Source organism: Hyaena hyaena, unplaced genomic scaffold (genome assembly GCF_003009895.1).
Source record: "Hyaena hyaena isolate Hyena2069 unplaced genomic scaffold, ASM300989v1 scaffold_539, whole genome shotgun sequence".
In the NCBI taxonomy this organism is placed as follows: domain Eukaryota; kingdom Metazoa; phylum Chordata; class Mammalia; order Carnivora; family Hyaenidae; genus Hyaena; species Hyaena hyaena.
The window spans coordinates 1,348,534-1,369,122 of NW_024081169.1; the positions used below are offsets into that span (position 1 = coordinate 1,348,534).

At 51.5% G+C, this 20,589-nt stretch overlaps 1 protein-coding gene across 11 annotated transcripts in view; it reads left to right on the forward strand.

The window, feature by feature from the left end:
- The window catches only part of LOC120247637 (myomegalin-like), a 221,631-nt gene that overhangs the window by 190,081 nt on the left and 10,961 nt on the right, over nucleotides 1-20,589 (forward strand). For 7 of the 11 annotated variants that reach the window (XM_039255654.1, XM_039255661.1, XM_039255653.1 and 4 more), the window contains 12 exons: nucleotides 146-338; nucleotides 1,634-1,750; nucleotides 2,328-2,802; nucleotides 4,488-4,723; nucleotides 5,707-5,758; nucleotides 6,808-7,031; nucleotides 7,680-7,832; nucleotides 13,414-13,668; nucleotides 15,453-15,584; nucleotides 16,273-16,392; nucleotides 17,766-17,955; nucleotides 18,533-18,657. In XM_039255654.1, coding sequence (XP_039111585.1) covers nucleotides 146-338; nucleotides 1,634-1,750; nucleotides 2,328-2,802; nucleotides 4,488-4,723; nucleotides 5,707-5,758; nucleotides 6,808-7,031; nucleotides 7,680-7,832; nucleotides 13,414-13,668; nucleotides 15,453-15,584; nucleotides 16,273-16,392; nucleotides 17,766-17,955; nucleotides 18,533-18,657 — 2,272 coding nt within the window. Of the gene's footprint in view, nucleotides 1-145; nucleotides 339-1,633; nucleotides 1,751-2,327; nucleotides 2,803-4,487; nucleotides 4,724-5,706; nucleotides 5,759-6,807; nucleotides 7,032-7,679; nucleotides 7,833-9,562; nucleotides 9,749-13,413; nucleotides 13,669-15,452; nucleotides 15,585-16,272; nucleotides 16,393-17,765; nucleotides 17,956-18,532; nucleotides 18,658-20,589 lie in introns of all 11 variants that reach the window. The other 4 variants (XM_039255660.1, XM_039255659.1, XM_039255658.1 and 1 more) reach the window with 2 other exon arrangements.

The following is a 20,589-nucleotide window of genomic DNA, read 5'->3' on the forward strand; positions in this document are numbered from 1 at the left end:
AACGCAAGCAACTGCCAAATGGTGTGAGGAATGCTGTGACAGACCCATGAACAGAGTCCTCGGGGCTCAGAAGGGGTGGTGGACGTTCTGCTGCATGGCTCCTGACCTCAGACTGCCCCGGTCCCTGTGCTGGCTCTTTCCACAGCTGGATAACCGGCCCCAGGCCCAAGCCCCTGGGCCTCAGTCAGAAGGTAGCCTTCCTGGGTCCACCAAGCACCTGCGCTCCCAGCTAGCGCAGTGCAGGCAGCGCTATCAGGATCTCCAGGAGAAGCTGCTGATATCGGAAGCCACGGTCTTTGCCCAGGCCAACCAGCTGGAGAAATACAGAGTCATGCTTCGTAAGTCTTAGGTGCACCATCACCCAGGTGACTGTCTTCTCCCTGAGAAGCTGCATGCTCTGCAGGCCTCACCTTTCGTCCCCAGCCTCAAGATGGATCTAATCCTGACCATGGTCCTAGAGCTGTGGAAGGTGGATGTTTAACTTCAGTTTGCACCTGGCAGAGAGGAATAAAGAACAAAGCAAGTTTGCAGGGAGTGTGTAGGGAGGGAATGGGCTAACGTTTAGGTTTGCTGATGTTTTTCATGTTTACTTTTGAGAGAGAGTATGTGCATGAGCGGGGGAGGAGCAGAGAGAGGGGGACAGAGAATCTGAAGCAGGCTCTGTGCTGACAGCAGAGAGCTCGATGTGGGGCTCGAACTTACGAACCATGAGATCATGCCCTGAGCTGACGTTGGACACTCAACTGACTGAACCACCCAGGCGCCCCTAGGTTTGCTGATTTCTGGTATAGTCAGCAAAATGCCTTACCTCTCTCCACATACACTGATAGTTTCTCACCTCCTCTTGGCACCCAGTCCTATTCTTCAGAAACACATCACCATCTTTGGTCTAGAATCCATGCTTTCCAGGAGTGCCTGGGTGGCTCAGCCAGCTGGATGTCCAGCTTCGACTCAGGTCACAACCTCATGGGTCAGGAGTTGGAGCCCCACGTCGGGCTCTGTGCTGACAGCTCAGAGCCTGGAGCCTACTTCAGATTCTGTGTCTCCCTCTCTCTCTGCCCCTCCCCCATTCTCTATGTCTCTCTCAAAAATAAATAAATATTTAAAAAAATTAGAACCCATGCTTTCTGATAGAAATGTTCTATATCTACATCACATGTGCTTAGGAGTCATGCTCGTTCAACTCGGGAATTTTATTTAATGTTAATTAATTTAATATGAAGGAATCCCGTGTGGCTATGTTACTGAACAGTGCAGATCTCGATGCGTTAGGATTCTAAGTCAGTTCAGCTCCATTCATGTATTTACTAAGGGTCTGTGGATAAAGCACTTGCTAGTTTCACTGGGGCTTGTAGGGACAATAATATATAATACCCAACTTAGAAAGGTCTGGTCTCTACAAAGGCTCAGGGATCGTAGGTGAGATCAGCGGCGGCAGACGGAAGCTCAAGCTGGTGGAAGGAAGTCCTGCCCAGAGTGGGTGGTCTCTTCTCCCACTTGAGTCCAAAGACAGGCCCATCCCACTATGGCCCTGACCTCCCTACCTGCTGAGGGCATGTGCCCCTGAGGTGTCCCTGAGCTGCATGTGGGCAATTCAGACCCTCTGCAGTGCCCTCTGTCTCTTCCCAAGCAGGTGAGTCCCTGGTGAAGCAGGACAGCAAGCAGGTGCAGGTGGACCTCCAGGATCTGGGCTATGAGACCTGTGGCCGAAGCGAGAATGAGGCAGAGCGGGAGGAGAGCACAAGTCCGGGTAGGAGCGTGGGGGCGGGGCTTACCTGTCCGCCCACATCCGGGAGCTGTTGGCCAGTCCCACTCCTGATGGGCGGCGGGGTGGGGGGTGTTGTAGACGGAAGGGGACCAGGACCAGAGAGGGGCAGGAGGCTTTGGCAGAGAACTCTAGCCCCAAATGAGGCTGAGTGTGAGTTTGAATTTCTGTAGTCTCCAAAATACTGCCGTTAATTAAAAGGGGGGAAAAAAGTTCCATCCAACAGATTGTTAGATAAAGCTTACTTTTTAATGAAAAGACCAGATGCGCTCACCCTAAGTTTAAGCAATTGCTTGTCCACGATCAAAGGGCTTTGACTGTAGGGACACCCGCCAAACAGAAACGGTGAAGAGAAGAAAAATGCTCAGCACAACAGGTGACCTGACCTGCAGGGCTGGTGGGTGGATAAGAGGAACCATGTGTGGGCGCTGGGGAAGTGCAGGGCCGAGTAAAGGTCTGGGGTCAGCTTTTGCTCACGTGATTATGACCCAGCCCCGAAGCGGTTTCCAGCTACAGCAGGATGGGCGGCTCTACTCAGGGAGATGTCTTTGTCTGTTCTCAGAGTGTGAGGAACCCCTGCTGGACTCACCCCCGGCCAGCGCCCCTGGGAAGAAGCCCTCGGAGAGCCCTCGGGGGAAGCAGGAGTTCCAGGCGTGCGGGAAGTCGGAAGACACCTCTGTCCTCCACAAGGACATCAGAGACCTGAAGACCCAGCTGCAGAACGCCCACAAGATCATTCAGAACCTCAAGAGCCGGGTGCGGTCGCTCTCGGTTACGAGCGATTACTCGTCTAGTCTGGAGAGACCGCGAAAGCTGAAGGCCATCGGAGCCCTGGAGGGATCCTCCCCTCAGAGTGTCACTGACGAGGATGAGGGGTGGCTCTCTGATGGCACGGGGGCATTCTATCCCCCAGGGCTGCAGGCTAAGAAGGATCTGGAGAGTCTGATCCAGAGAGTGTCCCAGCTAGAGGCCCAGCTCCCGAAGACCGGGTCAGAAGGGAAGCTGGCCGAGGAGCTGAGGTCCGCCACGTGGCCTGGGTAAGGAGGTCACTTCTTGGACCCTTATTTGACTGATGACGGTTAAGTTTGTGCTTGAGGCTGGGTAGCCCAGGCGGGTCGAGGAGAGAACCCATCGGGGCAGTCAACAGAGTACTTGTGTGCATGCCAGGCCTAGAGCTGAAGAGAGGACAGCTGGGCCCTACTCGGAGACAGCGCATCCCAGGGTCTCCTCTCAGGAACCTGTAGGTAAAATGCCAGGGTATGTGGTGTCGTAGTAAGACTCGAGTCGGACTGTTTGGGTTTGACTCCTAGCTCTGGCACCTTCTAGCCACACCACTTACTTGGACCTTCGGGGCCTATTTTTTACCTATTAAATGAGGATGGTAAGAGAACCTGCCTCAAAGCGTGGTTATTAGGTGTAAAAGAATTAGTACAGGGGTTCTTTGGGTTTGACTCAGGTCACAATCTCATAGTTCATGAATTGGAGCCCCATGTTGACCTCTGCGCTGGTGGCTCAGAGCCTGCTTGAGAGGGATTCTGTCTCTCCCTGTCTCTCTGCCCCTTCCCCACTTATACTCACACTCTTTCTCAAAAATAAATGAATAAACATTTGAAAAAAAAAGAATTATAATTCTTATAATTACATGACACATATTAAGTTCTCAATACTATCTACCATAACTACTATTGGTATTGGTACTTTGTGTTGAACAATACTGGGTATACTTCCATCTCGGTATGTGTCCTTGTTATCTGCACTGAGTATCAAACCACTTAAAAGCTTAGTGGCCTCAAACAATAATTCATGTGCATTGGGCTCAGCAGGGTGGTTTTCACTGGAGGAGTCTCTCATGCAGCTTCCCTCAGACAGCGGCTGGGGCTGGAGTCATCCCAAAGTTCTGAGGGGGGTGGGCATAGCTTCTTCAGTCGCATGGCTAGTGATGTGGTGCTCCTTGGCATCTCTCTTTCTCCACGTGGCTTCTCGTCTTCCGGGGTCCTTCTTCCTGGCAGGGGCCTCTCATAGTATGGTGGTCTCAGGGTAGTTGCATTTCTACATGGCAGCTGGCATCCAACAGACCGGAAGTGGTTGTTGCCAGAACAGTTAAGAGCTACATCTAGACGGGGCACAGTATCACTTCCACTAGAGTATGTCGGTCCAAGTGGTCACCGAGCTTGCCCACGTTTAAGAAGGTGGAGAATAGCCTCTACCTGCTAATGAAAGATGAGGCAAAGGTGTGTGTGGGACGGGAATTTGTGTGATGGTCGTCTCTGCAGAGTAGCATCCGCCATGTTATAGATGGTCTTTGAAACAGAAGGCATGAAAGATTCCACCCAGACTCAGGATTAAGTCATTCCAATGACTGGATTTATTTTTTAGTATTTATTTGGTATCTGTTTAGTGTTTATTGAGTAACAACTGTGAATCTACCCTCTACTGATCCTTGAAGGACTATAAACTTTGGCACTGTATTTACCTCCACAGAACTTAAGATCTATTTGGACATACAACCAACATATATAAAACAGTGTCAGAACAAAGGCATACTAAGTTGTTGTTGTCATTTGTCAGAGCAAGATTTACTCTTAAATACCATCTTTGGTTTATGTGCCAGAATTCAGCTTGTGAGAGCGCCTTAGAGATATTCTCACAGAAATCTCTACAGAAGCCCCAGGATTTAATATTCACTCTTTTTCATTCTTTTTCCTCTTCTCTCCTGCATTAGGAAATACGATTCCTTGATTCAGGATCAGGCCCGAGAACTATCCTACCTGCGCCAGAAGATAAGAGAAGGGAGAGGTATCTGTTATCTTCTCACCCAGCATACAAAAGATACGGTAAAATCTTTTGAGGACCTTCTTAGGAGCAATGACATAGACTACTACCTGGGCCAAAGCTTCAGGGAGCAGCTCGCCCAGGGAAGCCAGCTGATGGAGAGGCTTACCAGCAAACTCAGCACCAGTAAGTTGGCCACAGGGCTTTGGCACACTCCCAGTCACTCCCACGGCCTTTTAACCCATCTCCTGCTTCCACTCCCTTTCCCGGGGCCCTTACAGGGTCAGCACTGGCTGGTGGGGGGCATTGGGGCAGAACGTACAGGGTTGGAGAGGCCATGTTTGCAGCTGCAGAAATTTGAGCACTGGTAGCAAGTGGCCGTTAGGGAAGCAGGCTGTGTCCACTGAGTGCTAAGGGGGAGAAAGGAAGACAAGATCAGAGGACCTCATCCTAGTGAAAAGAGCCTGACCTGAAAATTGGAAGACCCAGGCTGTGGCCCGGATGCTGCCATTAACTTGCTTTGGTCAATGGCTTAGCCTTTCAGTGTCTCTGTTTCTTTGTCTATTGCATGGTATCATACGTGACTATAGTTCAGCTATGGGTAAAGCACCCTGCCCTTGGACATGGTTTCGGTACCAAATGTCATAGTGCAAAGGCTAGGAATATTGGTTATTATTGGAGCCCTTTACTTTGAAAAACTTTCCTGAGAGCCCCCGAGGGAATACAGCAGGATGAGTCTTGGGGGCCAACCATCCCCCCATGCTGGTGGCAGGTACAGAGGCGGGACAGAGCAAGAGTGGGTTCTGCAGGAATGCTGTGATGGGACAGAGAGCATGCATCTGGGAGGCCGTCTGTGGCAGGCTTGGAAGTTAGAATGTTCCGGAGAGAAGCTGGGCAAGTGCCTTTTAAACTTCTCTGCATTGATTCAGGGCAGAGAAAGTCACGGTGCTGGTCACCACGTCAGGGGAGGTCTGCCTGGTGAGCTCAGGAGAGCCTACAGGTCTCCCCTCGGAGGCCACGATCTACAGCCTTCCCGAGTAATTCTCCTAAGTGTCTGGGACACACACGGAGGAGGCAGCGTCCTGTACCCAAAGAGGCTCCTGCACTTACAACGGGGGAAGTGGGACCTGTTTAGTTTCTTACAGTTTCTTTCTGAATTTGGCTTGCAGAGGATCATAAAAGTGAGAAAGACCAAGCAGGACTCGAACCGCTGGCTCTCAGGTAACTTGAAATAGGATCTGATAAAGGAAGCGGGAACAGGGCCCACGGGGTCCAGGGTGAGTGCAGCTTCACAAATCAGGGGGCGGGAAATGCTGATTGAATGAGTTCCTTCATTCATGGAACGTCTTACTGTTGTGTTTAGCCTAAGTCTTTACTCTTTATTGATACAATTCTGTCGATTTCCATTTGCATTTTTATTTTCCAGACCTAGAGCCAGTCTGACCCACAAGTAAACTAACCCAGTTTCAGGGGTCCTTGGCACCCCCAAGGCCCTCCCCTTGCCTTCCTCCTGTGTGTTTAAAGACGAGATGTGTACTCTGCTAAGTGGGCTCATCCCGAGCTGAGTTGGCAGCCGGCTTAATAACCGTCCAATTTCCTTGGGGAAAAAAAAGAATCAAAGACCCCTCGTACCATTCCTAGGGGAAAGGCCTAGATGTTGCAGATCCCTGGGAGGCTACAGTGCCTTAGGAGCCAGTTTTCAACGAGTCACTTACAGATAGTCTTAAAATGTGCAGTAAAATATGGGCTCCAAACCCATCATAGCCCCTAGTTCAGGCCCCTTGTGTCAGACACGTGCTTTAAGGCCACAGAGTGCTTCTCAACATGCGTGTGGCGAAGAACGGTGTTTTGTCTTTGTTTTCACACACGTGCGCTGTGCCCGCAACCAGCCAGCTGATTCCACTTGTCCTGCTCTTGGTTGTCAGTGGCAACACTTGCCTCCCATTTCTGTGCGTCTCTTCTTGGAGACTGGGAACCAGCGGGCATCGGACCACAGCTCTGCTAGGGCCGTGCCTAGAGCAGCGGTGCCTCGAAGAGCTGCCCGAGTGTCTGCCAGTCCCCAAGTGCCATGCGGGGCCAGTACACTGGGTGACTGTTGCACCTCTACCCCCTGCACTACACCTCTTCTTTGCTCCTAATCAGACATGGGTTGTTGCCATGGTTCTTCGCAGGAATGATTCCCTTGACTTCTGCAGCTTTCCTGTGTGTCTTCGTCACAACTAGCTGGTCCGGTGACCTTGGCTTCACCTCTTGTCACCTGCACCCCACAGGCTCAGCAGGGAGCTGCAGGAGAAGGAGAAGGTGATCGAAGTCCTGCAGGCCAAGCTGGATGCCCGGTCGCTCACGCCCTGCAGCAGCCACGCCTTGTCGGACCCCCAGCGCTCCCCCAGCACCTCCTCCTTCCTGTCGGATGAGCTGGAGGCCTGCTCTGACATGGACGTCGCCAGCGAGTACACACAGTATGAAGAGAAGAAGGCTCCACCCGGTCACTCAGGTAGCCTCTGCTTTCTGAGTGGTACCGCTTTTACCTAGTCTGAGAGAAGACACCCATAACCAGGCCTCGGAGGTCCACCGGGGAGTGTACCGGGCTGAACGTGGCTGTGGGACCAAGCGCCAAGCACAGGCCCCCGTGGTGTGGGACCTTTGCTCTGCTCATGACTCTGCAGGGTGTCACTGAGTCTCCCCTGGATGTGCGTGCTGGTGGGCCCAAGGTGAACCACAGCAGGGAAGAGGGAGAGGATCCTTCCAGACCTTCCTTCCCTGCTGCCCCATGAGCACAGACGGTCTGACTGACTTCCGTCTTACAATGGGGCATCTCACCCCTCCTACAGTGACCTTGCTATCTGCATCTCCCGAATGGTGTGCCCCAAGTACCTGTCCGTGTTCACAGATGCTGTCGGACCTGCCTGGTATTTTGGGAGGCGCCGTTCTCATGGTCCGAGCGCCACCATCTCCTCTGAGGTGGCTTGCCTCACTAAGGGAGCTCTCTGTGAGCCAGAACATGAAGCCTGCTCTCAGTGCCTGTGCTTGGTGCTTTCCCGGAGAGCCAGGCTCCGCCCTGGTACCCCTTGGCTAAATAGAAGGCCAGGTTCCCGTTCTGTGTAGACCACCCAACATTTTCTTTCATTCATGGGTTTTGTAGATACCATCCACCATTCGAGTCATTCTGCTGTACTGTCTTCTAAACCATCAGCAGCCAGTGCACCTCAGGGGGTTAAGGCCGAACCCAGCAGCAACCCCACCAGCTTGCCAGCTCCCCAGAGCCCCCCCCAGGAGGCCAGCCAGGCCCATCCAGGTATGCGACAGCCAGCACGGCGGGAGCTCTGTCTCCTGTCCCTCAGCTGCCTGTGTGACTCGTCGTCTGGGACCAGTGATTCCATGGTCACGGGCTTGTGTGCCTCAAATCCTAGATGAAACCAAGGGACCATCCTAGTTCGCTAATTGTGTCTGAGTTTTGTTTTAAATATTTTAGAAAAATCAGAAATCTACAACAGCCTTTGACCTGTGTACCAGCAGTTTTGACTGGCAGTTGGCCAGTTGTTTTAAGCTAAACATTTCCATTTCTTTCCTTCATTTCACCCTGGGGAGCAGAGGGGCCACATGTTTCTCCCAGGATTACAGCAGCCAAAGCTCCTGCTCGCTTATAAGTGACCTTATATCCACACTGTGGCCTCACCAGCCTGCTTGCCTGGGGGTGTGCTTTCCTCTTACAGCTTCACACTGGTGATGGCAGGGAAGGGCAAACCCTGTCCTCGCCTCCTATCTCCTGCCACGACTGGCTCATTTGTGTAAGGCAGCCCCGGAGAGCACAGTGCTTTCCTTCTACTGCCCCGTCCCTCCCGAGAATAAGTCAACCAAAAGCTTAAGAAAGGGATGTGTCTGACAGTTTCTGAGCCTGGGCTCCAAGTTTCTCAGGCAGAGCAGGCAGCAGCTGGCCCAGGAAATCATGGGGAAAAGCTGTTTGCCTGGCACCGTGGACATCTGTCTGTGTAAATGCTCTGGGGTCAAACAGAACAGAAGGCCAGGGGGGTTAAGATGAGAATGCCTCCCTGAAGGATGCATGGCCCGTGTCACTTGGCAACGGGGGTGTCTTTGTGGTGTCGCTCTGATAGCGTGTCAGCATCCTGGGGTAAGGGGTGTGATTTAAAATGTAATCATCTCCCGTGGGAGACATTCTCCACAGGTCAGTCTTGGTTTGTGCTCCCTCCACGGGCTACCTGCCGTGTAACTGTTTGTAGGAAAGAGGAGACAGAGTCAGACAGCAGAACATTCCGGGGTTCCTAAAGTCCCATCTGAAGCTGGGCTGTATAATGGTCAGCTGTGAAGATGTTTTTAAATGCAACCCTCCAGGCCCCACTCCCCAAGTTTGTGATTTCGTAGATCAGGGTCTGGAGAGTCTGCACATATTAAGAACTTTTCCCAAGTGATGCAAACACCCAGACAGATACGCAGGCTATTGTGCCGAAGTCGCTTCAGCAGGACCTTTACTTTTCATTCGGTGAGTGAACACATTGATTTGAGAGTCAGAGGTTTGTTTCTGCTGGAGTCTTGAGTTACAGGCCTTAGGAATACACGTTTCTCCACAGCCCTGGCCCGTTCCTGCCCTCCTCGGGGCGAGCCCTCATGCTTTCAGAAGAGTTCAAGGTGTAGGGAGAGCCTTGTCACAGGGGCAAGGGCCGATGCATGCCCGGGGTGCTTGAGAGCATTGAGACACGCTGACCTATCTGTGCCCGGGGTGGCTGGGCTGGGCTCTCGTAGCTGCTGGGGCTACAGTTGGTACAGTTGTCTTCTGTAGCCAGCAGTTTCCGAGATGAGCAGAGAATGTGCATGCAGGCTATCCTGGCAGGGGAGAAGGTGGGGGTCGGCCAGGCCAGCCTCTTGGGTAGCAGTGCTCACCCCTCGCCGTGTCAGCTGGCTCCCCGAGGAGGCATCTGGTCAGGGAATAGTCTCATCTTCTCAATCCCTTACCCTTCCCTTTCTCTCTTTCTTTCTAATGACGTGTCTCCTTTCTCCCCAACTTTCTAGGCCTTCATTTCCCCTCCATCCCCTCGCTGGCTAGCCTTCCCCGGGCACCTCTGCCCTCAGCTCCGCCCCGCCTCCTGCCCTTCGGCGCCGCTGGCCCTCCCCTCCTTGGCCGCTGTGAGGCACCCGTGGTCTCCTTGGTGCAGGCCCAGCAGGAACTGCAGCTGCTGCAGAAGCAGTTGGGAGAAAGTGAGCACTTCCTGCTGCATTCGTGTGCTTGGGAACGGCCGCCTCGCCCTGTGTGGCTCTGCATGGCTTTGGCTTTGACAGCGGAGTCTTGGACCGCAGCATAGGGCGTTCGCTTTGCCAGTGGATGGCTGAGGGTTGGCTCTGGCTGCTTTTTTTGGAAATGTGTTTACTGTTATCCTTCTATGCATGTGTCTCATCGGTTCATCAGGCCCCAGATGGGGTCCTGTCCCGCTGCAGACAGTGTGGGGCCCCACCAAGTATGCTGGAGCCTGGTGACGTGTTTAGTGGCAGAGCATGAGAGAGAGTTCATGTGCCATGCCTCCGCGAGACACAGCGGCCATAAAGAAGATGGCCACTCTCAGGCGGGGTCCTCTCCATGCCTGTTCTGTTCTCCTGCTGTGAAATGCTCTTAATCAAGTTCAGATCCTGACACCATCAGGTTGAGGGCAAAAAAGGTAGTAATGGGTTCAGAAGAAGTGACAAAACCCATCTTCCTATTGCACAGGGTTCATTTCTACCCCTGGACAGGTGACAGGTGGGTGGCCAGGACCTGAAGCACAGGCTGTGATATCTGATTGAGAATTCTGCTGCCTGACTTCCAGGGATAATTGATCTTATCGGGTATAGACTGTCCAGCCATCTTTTTGGAAAGATTTTGATATATGTATGGGCTGGAGGCCTCACCACAAAAAATGCTCCGTGAGATCACTTATAGCTTAAAAAAATAAGAAAAACCTTCACGTGAGGAATTTGCCTTCTAGCGATGCTTAAAAAAAAAAACAACAACTAGGGGCGCCTGGGTGGCTCAGTCAGTTAAGTGTCCTACTTCGGCTCAGGTCATGATCTCACAGTTCGTGGGTTCGAGTCCCGCGTCAGGTTCTGTGCTGACAGCTCAGAGCCTGGAGCCTGCTTTAGATTCTGTGTCTCTTTCTCTCTCTGCCCCTCCCCCACCGGTGCTGTCTCTGTCTCAAAAATAAATAAACTATAAAAAAAATTTTTTAACTAGAAATCAGACTGAAGTTACCTTAAAACCACATTCTGGGGGTGCCTGGGTGGCTCAGTCGGGTAAGCGTCCAACTTCGGCTCAGGTCATGATCTCACAGTTCATAGGTTCGAGTCCCGCGTCAGGCTCTGTGCTGATAGCCAGCTCAGAGCCTGGAGCCTGTTTCAGATTTTGTATTTCCCCTCTCTCTCTGACCCTCCTCTACCTCTCACACTGTGTCTGTCTGTCTGTCTGTCTGTCTCTCTCTCTCAGAAATTAAAAAAAAAAAAAACCCTCAGGTGAGCCAAACATCGATGGTAAGGGGTCACCACACAGTGTCCAGTGACCCAAGACCACCAAGAATTCGTATACCTGAGCCCCCAAATGTCATTTACACCAGCTCATTTCTTTTGTCAACCCTGAAAATGGATGCACTGTCTACTGTGTCTCCGTTTGATTCCCAGAACTAATTAGATAAGATCATTTTTAGGGGAGTTCGTACATCTCCCTTTGTACAGGCAGTGAAACCTCAAGGATCGCCGCCTGCTTGCCACAGCTTCGCGCAGGTGGAGGCCTCTAGGCTTACCTGAGCCCCGCACCACTTGTGTGAGAGGAAGAGCCAGAGCAGGGGACTAAGGCTCAGGGAAGTCAAGGTGCTTGTTTAAGGCTACTCGCAAGTGGGAAAGATGGGCTTGAATCCGTGTCTTCTGCTCCTAGTCCCATATTTCCATTAGGCCTTCTCTGCCTAAGGATGGTTTTGAAGTTTACTTATTTATTTTGAGAGAGAAGGGGGCAAAGAGAGAAGAGAGAGAATCCCAAGCAGGCTCTACACTGTCAGCACAGAGCCTGATGCAGAGCTTGAACCCACGAACCATGAGATCATGACCTGAGCCAAAGTCAAGAGTCAGATGCTTAACCGACTGAGCCACCCAGGTGTCCCATAAGGTGGCTCACTGCCATCCCACTCAGAGCATGTGCCTGAGCTAAACTCAACAAATTCTGGAAGCCTCTTCTTTTTCTCTTCAGAGATCTATGGAAAGTTCTGAGGTCTCTGACCTAAAATTTGTTATGTTAGCAGTCCTGAAACCAACAATTAATGGATAACAGACTTGTCTCATGTCAAAATGGCAAGAGTGTGCCCTAGCTTGCTTTTCTTTCCCTTTGCCTGTCCATATTTGTCAGTTTGTCTTTGTCCAAAAGGAAAGATAGGAGACGTCTGTGCATGGAAAAGGGTCTGCTGATATGGGTTGACGTCATATGTCATCTGCAGAGTTTGGTGAGGAAGATTCCCCACCATCTTTGGTGAGGAAGATTGTAGCCCTTTCTTCTCCATCCTGAAGCACAGTCCTCTCTGATGGACCACAGCTTACCAGTGTTCCTTGTTTGCTTTGAACCAAGCTTCTTCATGGACAGTGGTGCATGGCAGCTTCTCAGGTCACCGTGGGGCAAAAATCTCCTTGTGCTAGAATCTGCCTGGTGTCTTTGCGTGGTCGAGGGCGTGTGCTCTGTGTTGTGTAGCCAGAGGAACCTGGAACACGAGAATACTGCTCACTGGTACTCAGAGACTTGGAACCTTCCATGGCCTTGGTTAAAAGGAAGCTGTCAACAACCCCTGACTTCCCCCTTTGCCTTGTGTTGGGCTGGGGTGGAAAGGGGGTGAAAGAGGTCAGAAACCACATCTTTACTTAATCCCAACTTAAGATTTAGATGCTGGCATTTTTCATCCCCCTCTCTAACTCCCAGGGATCCTAAAGAACATGGAGTATTTTACAAACTGGGGAAGGAGAGACCCACGATAGTACTTCTCAAACTTTGCTGCCCATCCGAATCACCTGGGATGATTTTAAGACATCCAGTGCCCAAGCTGTACCCATGAAGGCAAAGTCTCCGGAGGTCTAGGCATCAGTGTATATGAGTTTACATTTCCCAGATGACTCTAGTGTGTAGCCACATTTGAGAACCAGTTACAAATGGAGATAAACATTGACAAGTACCAATCCATTAACCCCTCAGAGGAGTTCAGCTTGGTTGGAGGCCGTGACAACCTCTTCCTCTTTGCCTGGGCGGAGCTACCTTCTTACTCTGCTGCTCATGCCGATAATCCCCAATAGAAAACAGTCTTCTGAAAATGAATACCCTAAATCACAGCCCTCCCCACCTCTCTCTGCGTCTCCCACAGGCTGGGCTTCTTTTTACGTAGAAGCAGATATGATTCAGCTCCAGGGAAGGCCGATGGCTTGCTAAAGTCTATGAACGTGTCAGCCTATGAAGTGAAAGCCCTACGTGCCCCCCAAGGATGCTAGCATTGACCACAGCCACGAACAGGAATGTGCCATATGCTGACTTGGGGACTGAGTTCTCCTACTGGACTTCCCTGAGCCTCCATCATGAGGAATTACAGCAGGAGCCAGGAGTGGGGCCCCTGGACTTTTCCCTTGTGCACACTGGTGACTTCCAGATACTTGATCCACCCTCTGCCTCTTGGTGTCTCATGCCAGCAAACACATGGGGGGAAAGGTATAGCCTCTGAGTATGGACTTCATGTGACTGGTAGTCTGCAACAGACTGGGATCTCCGACACTGCCCACGTCCCCTTCAGTGTCCATCCTTCACAATCCCACACGTCCCGGCCGGCCCTGCACTTCCAATTCTCTGTTCCTCACTCCTGTTTCTTCCTGCCCAGGCGTCAGCACTGTCCATCCGGTGTCTCCAGCCGCACTGCCTCAGAGCCACCAGGTAGAGGCCAGCTCTCCCCACTGTCTCCACCCTGCCCGGCCCCACTCACCTCTCAGAGGCAGCACAGAACTGGGCGGAATCCTGGAGCCTGGCTACCTGGGCAGCGGCAGCCAGTGGGATGTGATGAGGCCTCAGAAAGGGAGCGGAGCGGGCGACCTGTCCTCGGGCTCCTCCGTGGGCCAGCTGACCGCCAAACCCACAGGTAAACAGAGCGGAGCAAGTCGGCCTGTGGAACGAACTCTCATTAGAGTCTCCCGCTCTCGTACCTGGGCCAGGGGCGTTTTTTATTGCTTCTCTAGTCCCTGCCTTACAGAGTTGGGAGGAAATGAAAGAGTCCTCTCCGCTAGAGCCCATCGGGTGAGCTCGGGCCCCGAGCTGGGCTCTGCACTCTCTCTCACGCTCTCTCTTCCTCTCTCTCCTCCTCTCTCTCTGCACCTCATAGGATTCTCTCTTTCTGCCCCTCAGTCACCTGCATGCTCTCTTTCTAAATTAATTAATTAATACAGTCTTTAAAAAAGGGCCCTCTCACTTGTTGGGATGGGCACTGGGTGTTGTATGGAAACCAATCTGTCAATAAATTATACTTTAAAAAAAGACAAAAAAATAAAACAATAATAAAAATACAATTGACATTAAAATAAAAATTAAAAAGGGCCCACTCAGTGCTTGACCTTTCTTTCTTTCTTTCTTTTTATTTTTTTTTTTTAACATTTATTTATTTTTGAGAGAGCACGAGCAGAGGAGGGGCAGAGAGAGAGAGAGACACAGAATCTGAAGCAGGCTCTAGGTTCCAAGCTGTCAGCACAGAGCCTGACACAGGGCTAGAACTCATGAACCGTGGGATCATGACCTGAGCTGAAGTCAGACACTGAACCGACTGAGCCACCCAGGCGCCCCAGTGTTGGACCTTTCTAACAGTGGACCGTTCAGCCTCCCTGCCCAGGGCCTCTGTGCTGTGCCAGGGACTGGGAGAGTCAGGGACACGCCTTGTGCCCTAACTGTCAGGTGCTAACTACACAGGATGAGCTTACGTCCATGTACTTTCACCTTAGGCCTTCTCCCTGAGGCTGGAAGAAGGGCTCAGGGCCTTGTTAAAGAATGTTCAGGGGCGCCTGGGTGGCTTAGTCGGTTGAGCGTCCGACTTTCGCTTAGGTCATGATCTCGCGGTTCGTGGGTTCGAGCCCCGCGTCGGGCTCTGTGCTGACTGCCAGCTCAGAGCCTGGAGCCTGTTTCGGTCTGTGACTCCCTCTCTCTCTGACCCTCCCCTCTAATGCTGTCTCTCTCTCTCTCTCCTAGAAATAAAATAAAAAAAACATTTAAAAAAAAAAAAAAAAAGAATGTTCAGTGGGGCATCAGTACAAGGAACGGTATCAGGGTAGAGTGAGGCCCTCCCTATTGCGCTCAGGAAAGAAACTCACACTCAGGAGGTCACCACACCTTTCTAGATGCTTCAGTTCTTTTTTAATATTTATTTATTTTGAGAGAGAGAGTAAGCAGGGGAGGGGCAGAGAGAGAGGGAGACAGAATCCCAAGCAGGTTCTGTGCTAACAGCTCCCACCTCCTCACCCCCAATGGGGCTTGAACTCATGACCACGAGATCACAACCTGAACCGATATCAAGAGCCGGATGCTTAACCGACTGAGCCTCCCAAGTGCCCCTTCAGCTGTATTTCCAAACTGTGTGGAACTCCCTTACCGACTACGCTGGTCACAGCACACTCACACTTAAAGCTCCCTCACACTTACCCCTGTGTGGGAGGAGGCCCATGGAATGTGCTTAGTGCCAGGCTGTCCCGGGTATGAAGCCACTTTTCTCTTTAAGCAAAGTGGCTGTGCTCCTGAGTGCCCCTGCTAGAGGGAATGCAGTGGCGGAAGGGTGGGGGTGTTTGGGGATCCTGCTGCGGGGCCCCTGGCGAAGCCCCACCCCCACCGGCGCCCCACCAGTGACCAAGATTCTCCATCTCCATCTTTCCCGGGTGGCTGCAGGGGCCGACCTGCTTGAGGAGCACCTCGGGGAGATCCGGAACCTGCGCCAGCGCCTGGAGGAGTCCATCTGCATCAACGACCGGCTGCGGGAGCAACTGGAGCACAGGCTCAGCTGCGCGGCCCGCGGGAACGGTAGGAGACGCCCTAGCTGCTCATCTGTGGTCACCACTGGGGGGGCTTTAGCGGAGAGGGCCCTGGGACTGAGCCTCACACTCTCACCGTGCTGGACTTCACTCCACTTCCTCTTTCCAGACCGTCCAGCAAGCTCGGGGCGGGGGGGGGGGGGGGGGGGACGGGGAACAGGTACTATTATGCAGATAGACACCAGCTAACTAACACACTGTGTCCACGGGGTGCCCGACTTCTCGTCCCACCCTGAGTCTGCTCCCAGAACTGCCTGCTGACCTCTCTGTGTCTTGTGTCTGGATTGGCCAGTGGTAGAGCCACTGGGACCTCCCCCAGCCACTTAGCGCGGTGGCCTTTATCCCCACAGACTCCTCCCAGGCCCAAGTGACAAACTTGGAGGCCGTTCCTCCCACGCCTGCCCCCCATCCCCACCCCCCACCCCCCCACCCCCCTGTTTTGCCCACAGCACAGCAGCAGCTATTTAGGGGCAAGAGCTTCCTGAAAACAGCAGCCAGGGCACATGGTGACTGACGGGCACACCGAAACAAGGCCCATCAGGCTTTGGGGCCACGCCTCGAGTCCCCAGGCCTTCCTGCTGGGTTGGGCCAGTATTTCTAGAGCTACAGAACAGGTAACTTCTGAACGCATCTGTTACCCACGTGTGTAAAATGTCTGATTACACTTTCCGGGACAGGAGCCACCTCTAGTTTCTACAGTCCCAGCCTGGAACCCACAGCTCAGCTCTACAACGAGAACAAAGTCCTTAAGGAAGAAAACCGGAGCCTTCAGGCTCAGCTGAGTCATGTTTCCAGAGGTAGGTGGTAAAAGCCTCCAACCGTGCTCGTTCCCGGGTCCCTTTCCTCCCTGGCCACACCAGTCACCAACTGGAGAAGCCAAGAGAAGAAGGTAGACATAACCACTAACCAGATCTGCCAACCCAAAGTCCCATGGCTCTTCTCGGGTCTAGGAGGGATCACTTCCTGAGAGGTCCCAGCCATGGGCCCTCACACCCCAGGCTCCGGAGACACGTAAAACTCTCACAGACTCTCAGATCTCCACCACCTCTGTGCAGCCTATAGATACTCAGATATACTCAGTAGTTATGAAACGGGATACCAGCTAGGCCAGTTCTACCTGTGCAGACCTTACTGCAGCCCCCTGTGTTCCCCCTGGTACAGATCTGCCATGCTGTCTCCTCACCGCCTCCCCTCACGCACGCTTTCGGGATTCCTCTCTGGTTAGTGATCCTCAGGACTCAGTGTCTGGAGGCACCAGCAAAATGTCTTTTGGAGCTTTCCTAACACTATTCAGTGGGCATCCAAGGGGGCCATTTCTCTGACCTGGGGGGCAGCTGACCTTAGTCTTAATTGACTTGATCAAATCAATATGTTATCAATAACAAATGACGTTTATTTGCAAATATTTATTGAATAGCCATACAAGATGAATGGTTTCAGAAAGGATTAAGCCCAGAATGAAAGAATGCTTGTAGAAGGGGAAGACACATCAAGTGATATTTCTAAATTTGCCTCTTCAGAGCAGGAAGATGTGAGGGGAAAGGTCATAGATGGGGAAGGAACAAGACTTGACAGATAAGAGAGGAGGCACAACTCTTAAGCCACCATCGCGTGCCGGGACAGGCTAGCACAGACCCCCCAGGGGAAGACGCTAAGATGTGAGCAAGTATAGTCTGCCGGGCCTGAGGGCGTCCCCCACGAGGACTGACAGAACCTGCAGCCTGATGCCAGGATCCCCGCCGATGGTCCCTGAGAAAGCCTGCAGATCAGAGAGATGCCACAAGCCCAGAAAAGAACAGATGTCCCTGTTTTCAAATTGATGACTATAATAGATTCTGAAAACTGTAGACAAGGAGTCGTAATGTTGATCTTTGACAAAACTCAAGAATGGGTTATAGTGCGGAGGGCATGGGAGCCTAGAAAATAGTGAGCATTAGAAAGCATAGCGTTTTGTCTAGAAGCAAGGTAGACCTTATGAAATGAGAAGCTCAAGGGCATTGCAAGGGGGAGGCTCCAGTCTCAGGTGTGTGGACGTGGTGAGCCAACGCTCTCTGCCTCCTGGGACAGCTGTAGTGTGATGGCCTTCCTGTCACCTTGGTTCTGCATGTCAGGATGGGTGAGCTTGGGCTCTGGCCCCACAGTGTGCACATCACTGTGTTCTGCTTCCCAGAGCACTCCCAGGAGACGGAGTGCTTGAGGGAGGCCCTGCTGTCCTCTCGGTCGCGGCTTCAAGAGCTGGAGCTGGCGCTGGAGCACCAGAAGGGGGAGCGGCAGCAGCTTTTGGTAGACTTGAAGGAGAAGCAGCAGGAGATCTTGCATTTCCAGGAGGAACGACTATCCCTCCAAGAGAAAGACTCCAGGTAAGAGGGAGCCCAGTGATGAGGAAGGTGGCCCCATTTTCTGATTTAGATAAAGGATATTGGCAGGACAGACACTGGTGCCTTTTGGAACCCTCAGTTTCCCTTCTGCTCTTCCTGATTTACAGGTGACCGTGAGCAGGGGGAAGGGCTTCTCTGGGAATGCCTTTTTCACTCCAAAGTTGGGAGAGGAAAACCCTGTTTTAGAAGGCTTCAGCAGATCAGATCCTCGGGAAAGAATGTTCTCGTCCTTCCAGTTAGTTTAAGGGTATTAGATTCACCATAATGTAGGAAGCACCCACACTAGCCATCATGCTGGTCCTCACCATGAACCCCATAACTGCCTGAAAAGAGCACCATGGGGGCAGTGAGAATCCTTGCCAATGTGACTTCAAGCAAAGTTACTTCAACCCTCAGAGCCTCTGTTTCCACGTCTGTAATGTGAAAGTGATGGTCGTCATGACCCCAGGGTTGACATCTAGAGCTAAAACACTCGATGCAGAGGCTGGCTGACGGCTGGCTGCCCTGGAGCGGCCGCGGGGTCCCGGCAGCTCAGCGGGCCTTCGCCTCTCCCCTGCAGGCTGCAGCACAAGCTGGCCCTCCTGCAGCAACAGTGTGAAGAGAAACAGCAGCTCTTCCAGTCCCTCCAGTCAGAGCTACAGATCTACGAGGCACTTTACGGCAGTCCCAAGAAGGGGCTGCAAGGTATGTGCTCCCCCTGCTCCCCCACTCCTTGAGCTTCCTGCTCTTGGTTAGAAGCCCGGTGAGGTCTTTACCCTGGGAGTTGTAGAGCTCCGGAAAGCTGTGGGGCTCTGCCTTGGAAACTCCCAGCCAGGCCTGGGGTGCCCAGTAAGAAGAGAGGGGGTTTCTCATGCACAAAGCCCAGAGGTCGGGAACAGGAGCAAGATCCATCCGAGACATCCTTAAACGTAGGCCTCAAGAGTCCAAGATGGCCAGGGAAAAGTTGACCAAAGTCCAGATTATATAGTGATTTTTTTTTTAATTCAAAGAACTGCCCTGATGGCACTGTCATGTGAGAAGGTCTTGAATTCTGTGAATAACACATGCTGACCATCCATGCAGCTAGTACACCAGACAACCGGCCCCCACAATGACCCATTCCCCAGGGAGAAAATCAAAAGATCCCCAAAACATTTACAGAAATACCACTAATAGGACCTGAACTTCAAGCATGGATTTAAACTGTTTTATTGAGGACTTTTGCCGTCTGCTAAAATACTAATCTACTGTTTGAGAGTCTTCTTCTATTTCCCCATTGTTCTTCACGTGGGGAAATATTCTAAACATCAAGTTAATAAATCCAACCAGGCTGGAACAGAGGACTAATGTCGATATGATGCAATTTGGAAAAGATTAAAAAAAGAAAACAAACCTGAGCTTGATTAAAAATATCAGTGGTAGAAGTTCAGGATGGAGAAGCCTGGCTCTTTAGCCATTCATGGGCTTGAAGATGGGGAGTTAGGTAGAAACCCATCTAGACAAGGAACTCGTAGGTCAAGGTTCCTACCAAAGCCAACTCAACCTGAGACCACAGTACTGCACTATAAGAGTACATAAGAGTCCATATGGAGATGCCATGTCAGAAATATTGTTAGATTATGGGGCACCATCTTGTAAAAGGGACATTGACACACCAAGGAACACAGTGAAGACAGGGGCCACCATACCAAGGGACTGGAAATCTCGAACTGGTTGAAGAAACAAAACAATTTTAGGCCTGAAAAGACCACAAGGAGATGAGAACTGGCTTTAAATATATGAAGAACTATGAGTTGAAAAAGAGCTGATGTGTTTGGTGTCCCTTCAGAGGGCTTAACAAGGGTCAGAGGGTGCAAGACAGTGGAATTTGGACTTACGTAATTATGCCTTCCTTACTACTAGAGCCTTCTGGTGATGGAATTGCTGGTTTGTGAAGGAATAAGCTTCCCATCCAAGCCCCTTTAAATAGAAAAGGATGATTTGTCAAGGATCCCATAGAAGCAGCTCCTGTGTTCGATGGGATGTTGGCTTACTAAGCCTTCCAATTATAAATTGTTTTGACTATATGTTTGAAAAGTCCTTAAGCAATATGGAATTTTCTATTGAAAATTTCTGAATTTTCATCAAGCCTGACTGGATTTCCTAGTTTGTTGATGAGAAGGTGAACCAGCACGTGTAGATATATCAGGGGCCCCACAGGCTGAGAGAATAGCTGTGTGCACCTGTGGGAGCATCGGCTCCAACCTTCTGATGGAGAGCATTGTATTCGGGAGTATGAAAAGTCAGGTCAGTTGATATGAGAGCTGCTGGTATATAGAAGATCTACAAAGGTAGAATGGAAGATTCCATTCTACATAGCAAGCAATGAGAAATGAGTATGTTTTTTCCAAGCAAAACAAGTACAGGATGGAAACAGAACTCTGAGATGGGGTAAGGCTGGTGGGACACACTGGAGTCAGGAGACAGTAGAATCAGGGTTTGAAACCTACTGAATGGGTGCAATGATCATTTGGGCATGTAAGTGATGAGTCTGATCTAAGGGAAGATGAAAAGGAATGGATAGATGGACAACATCTTTTAAAAATAAGCACAACTGGAGTCGAGCGCGGAACTAGAGAGCAGGCGGAGGCCCGTTCC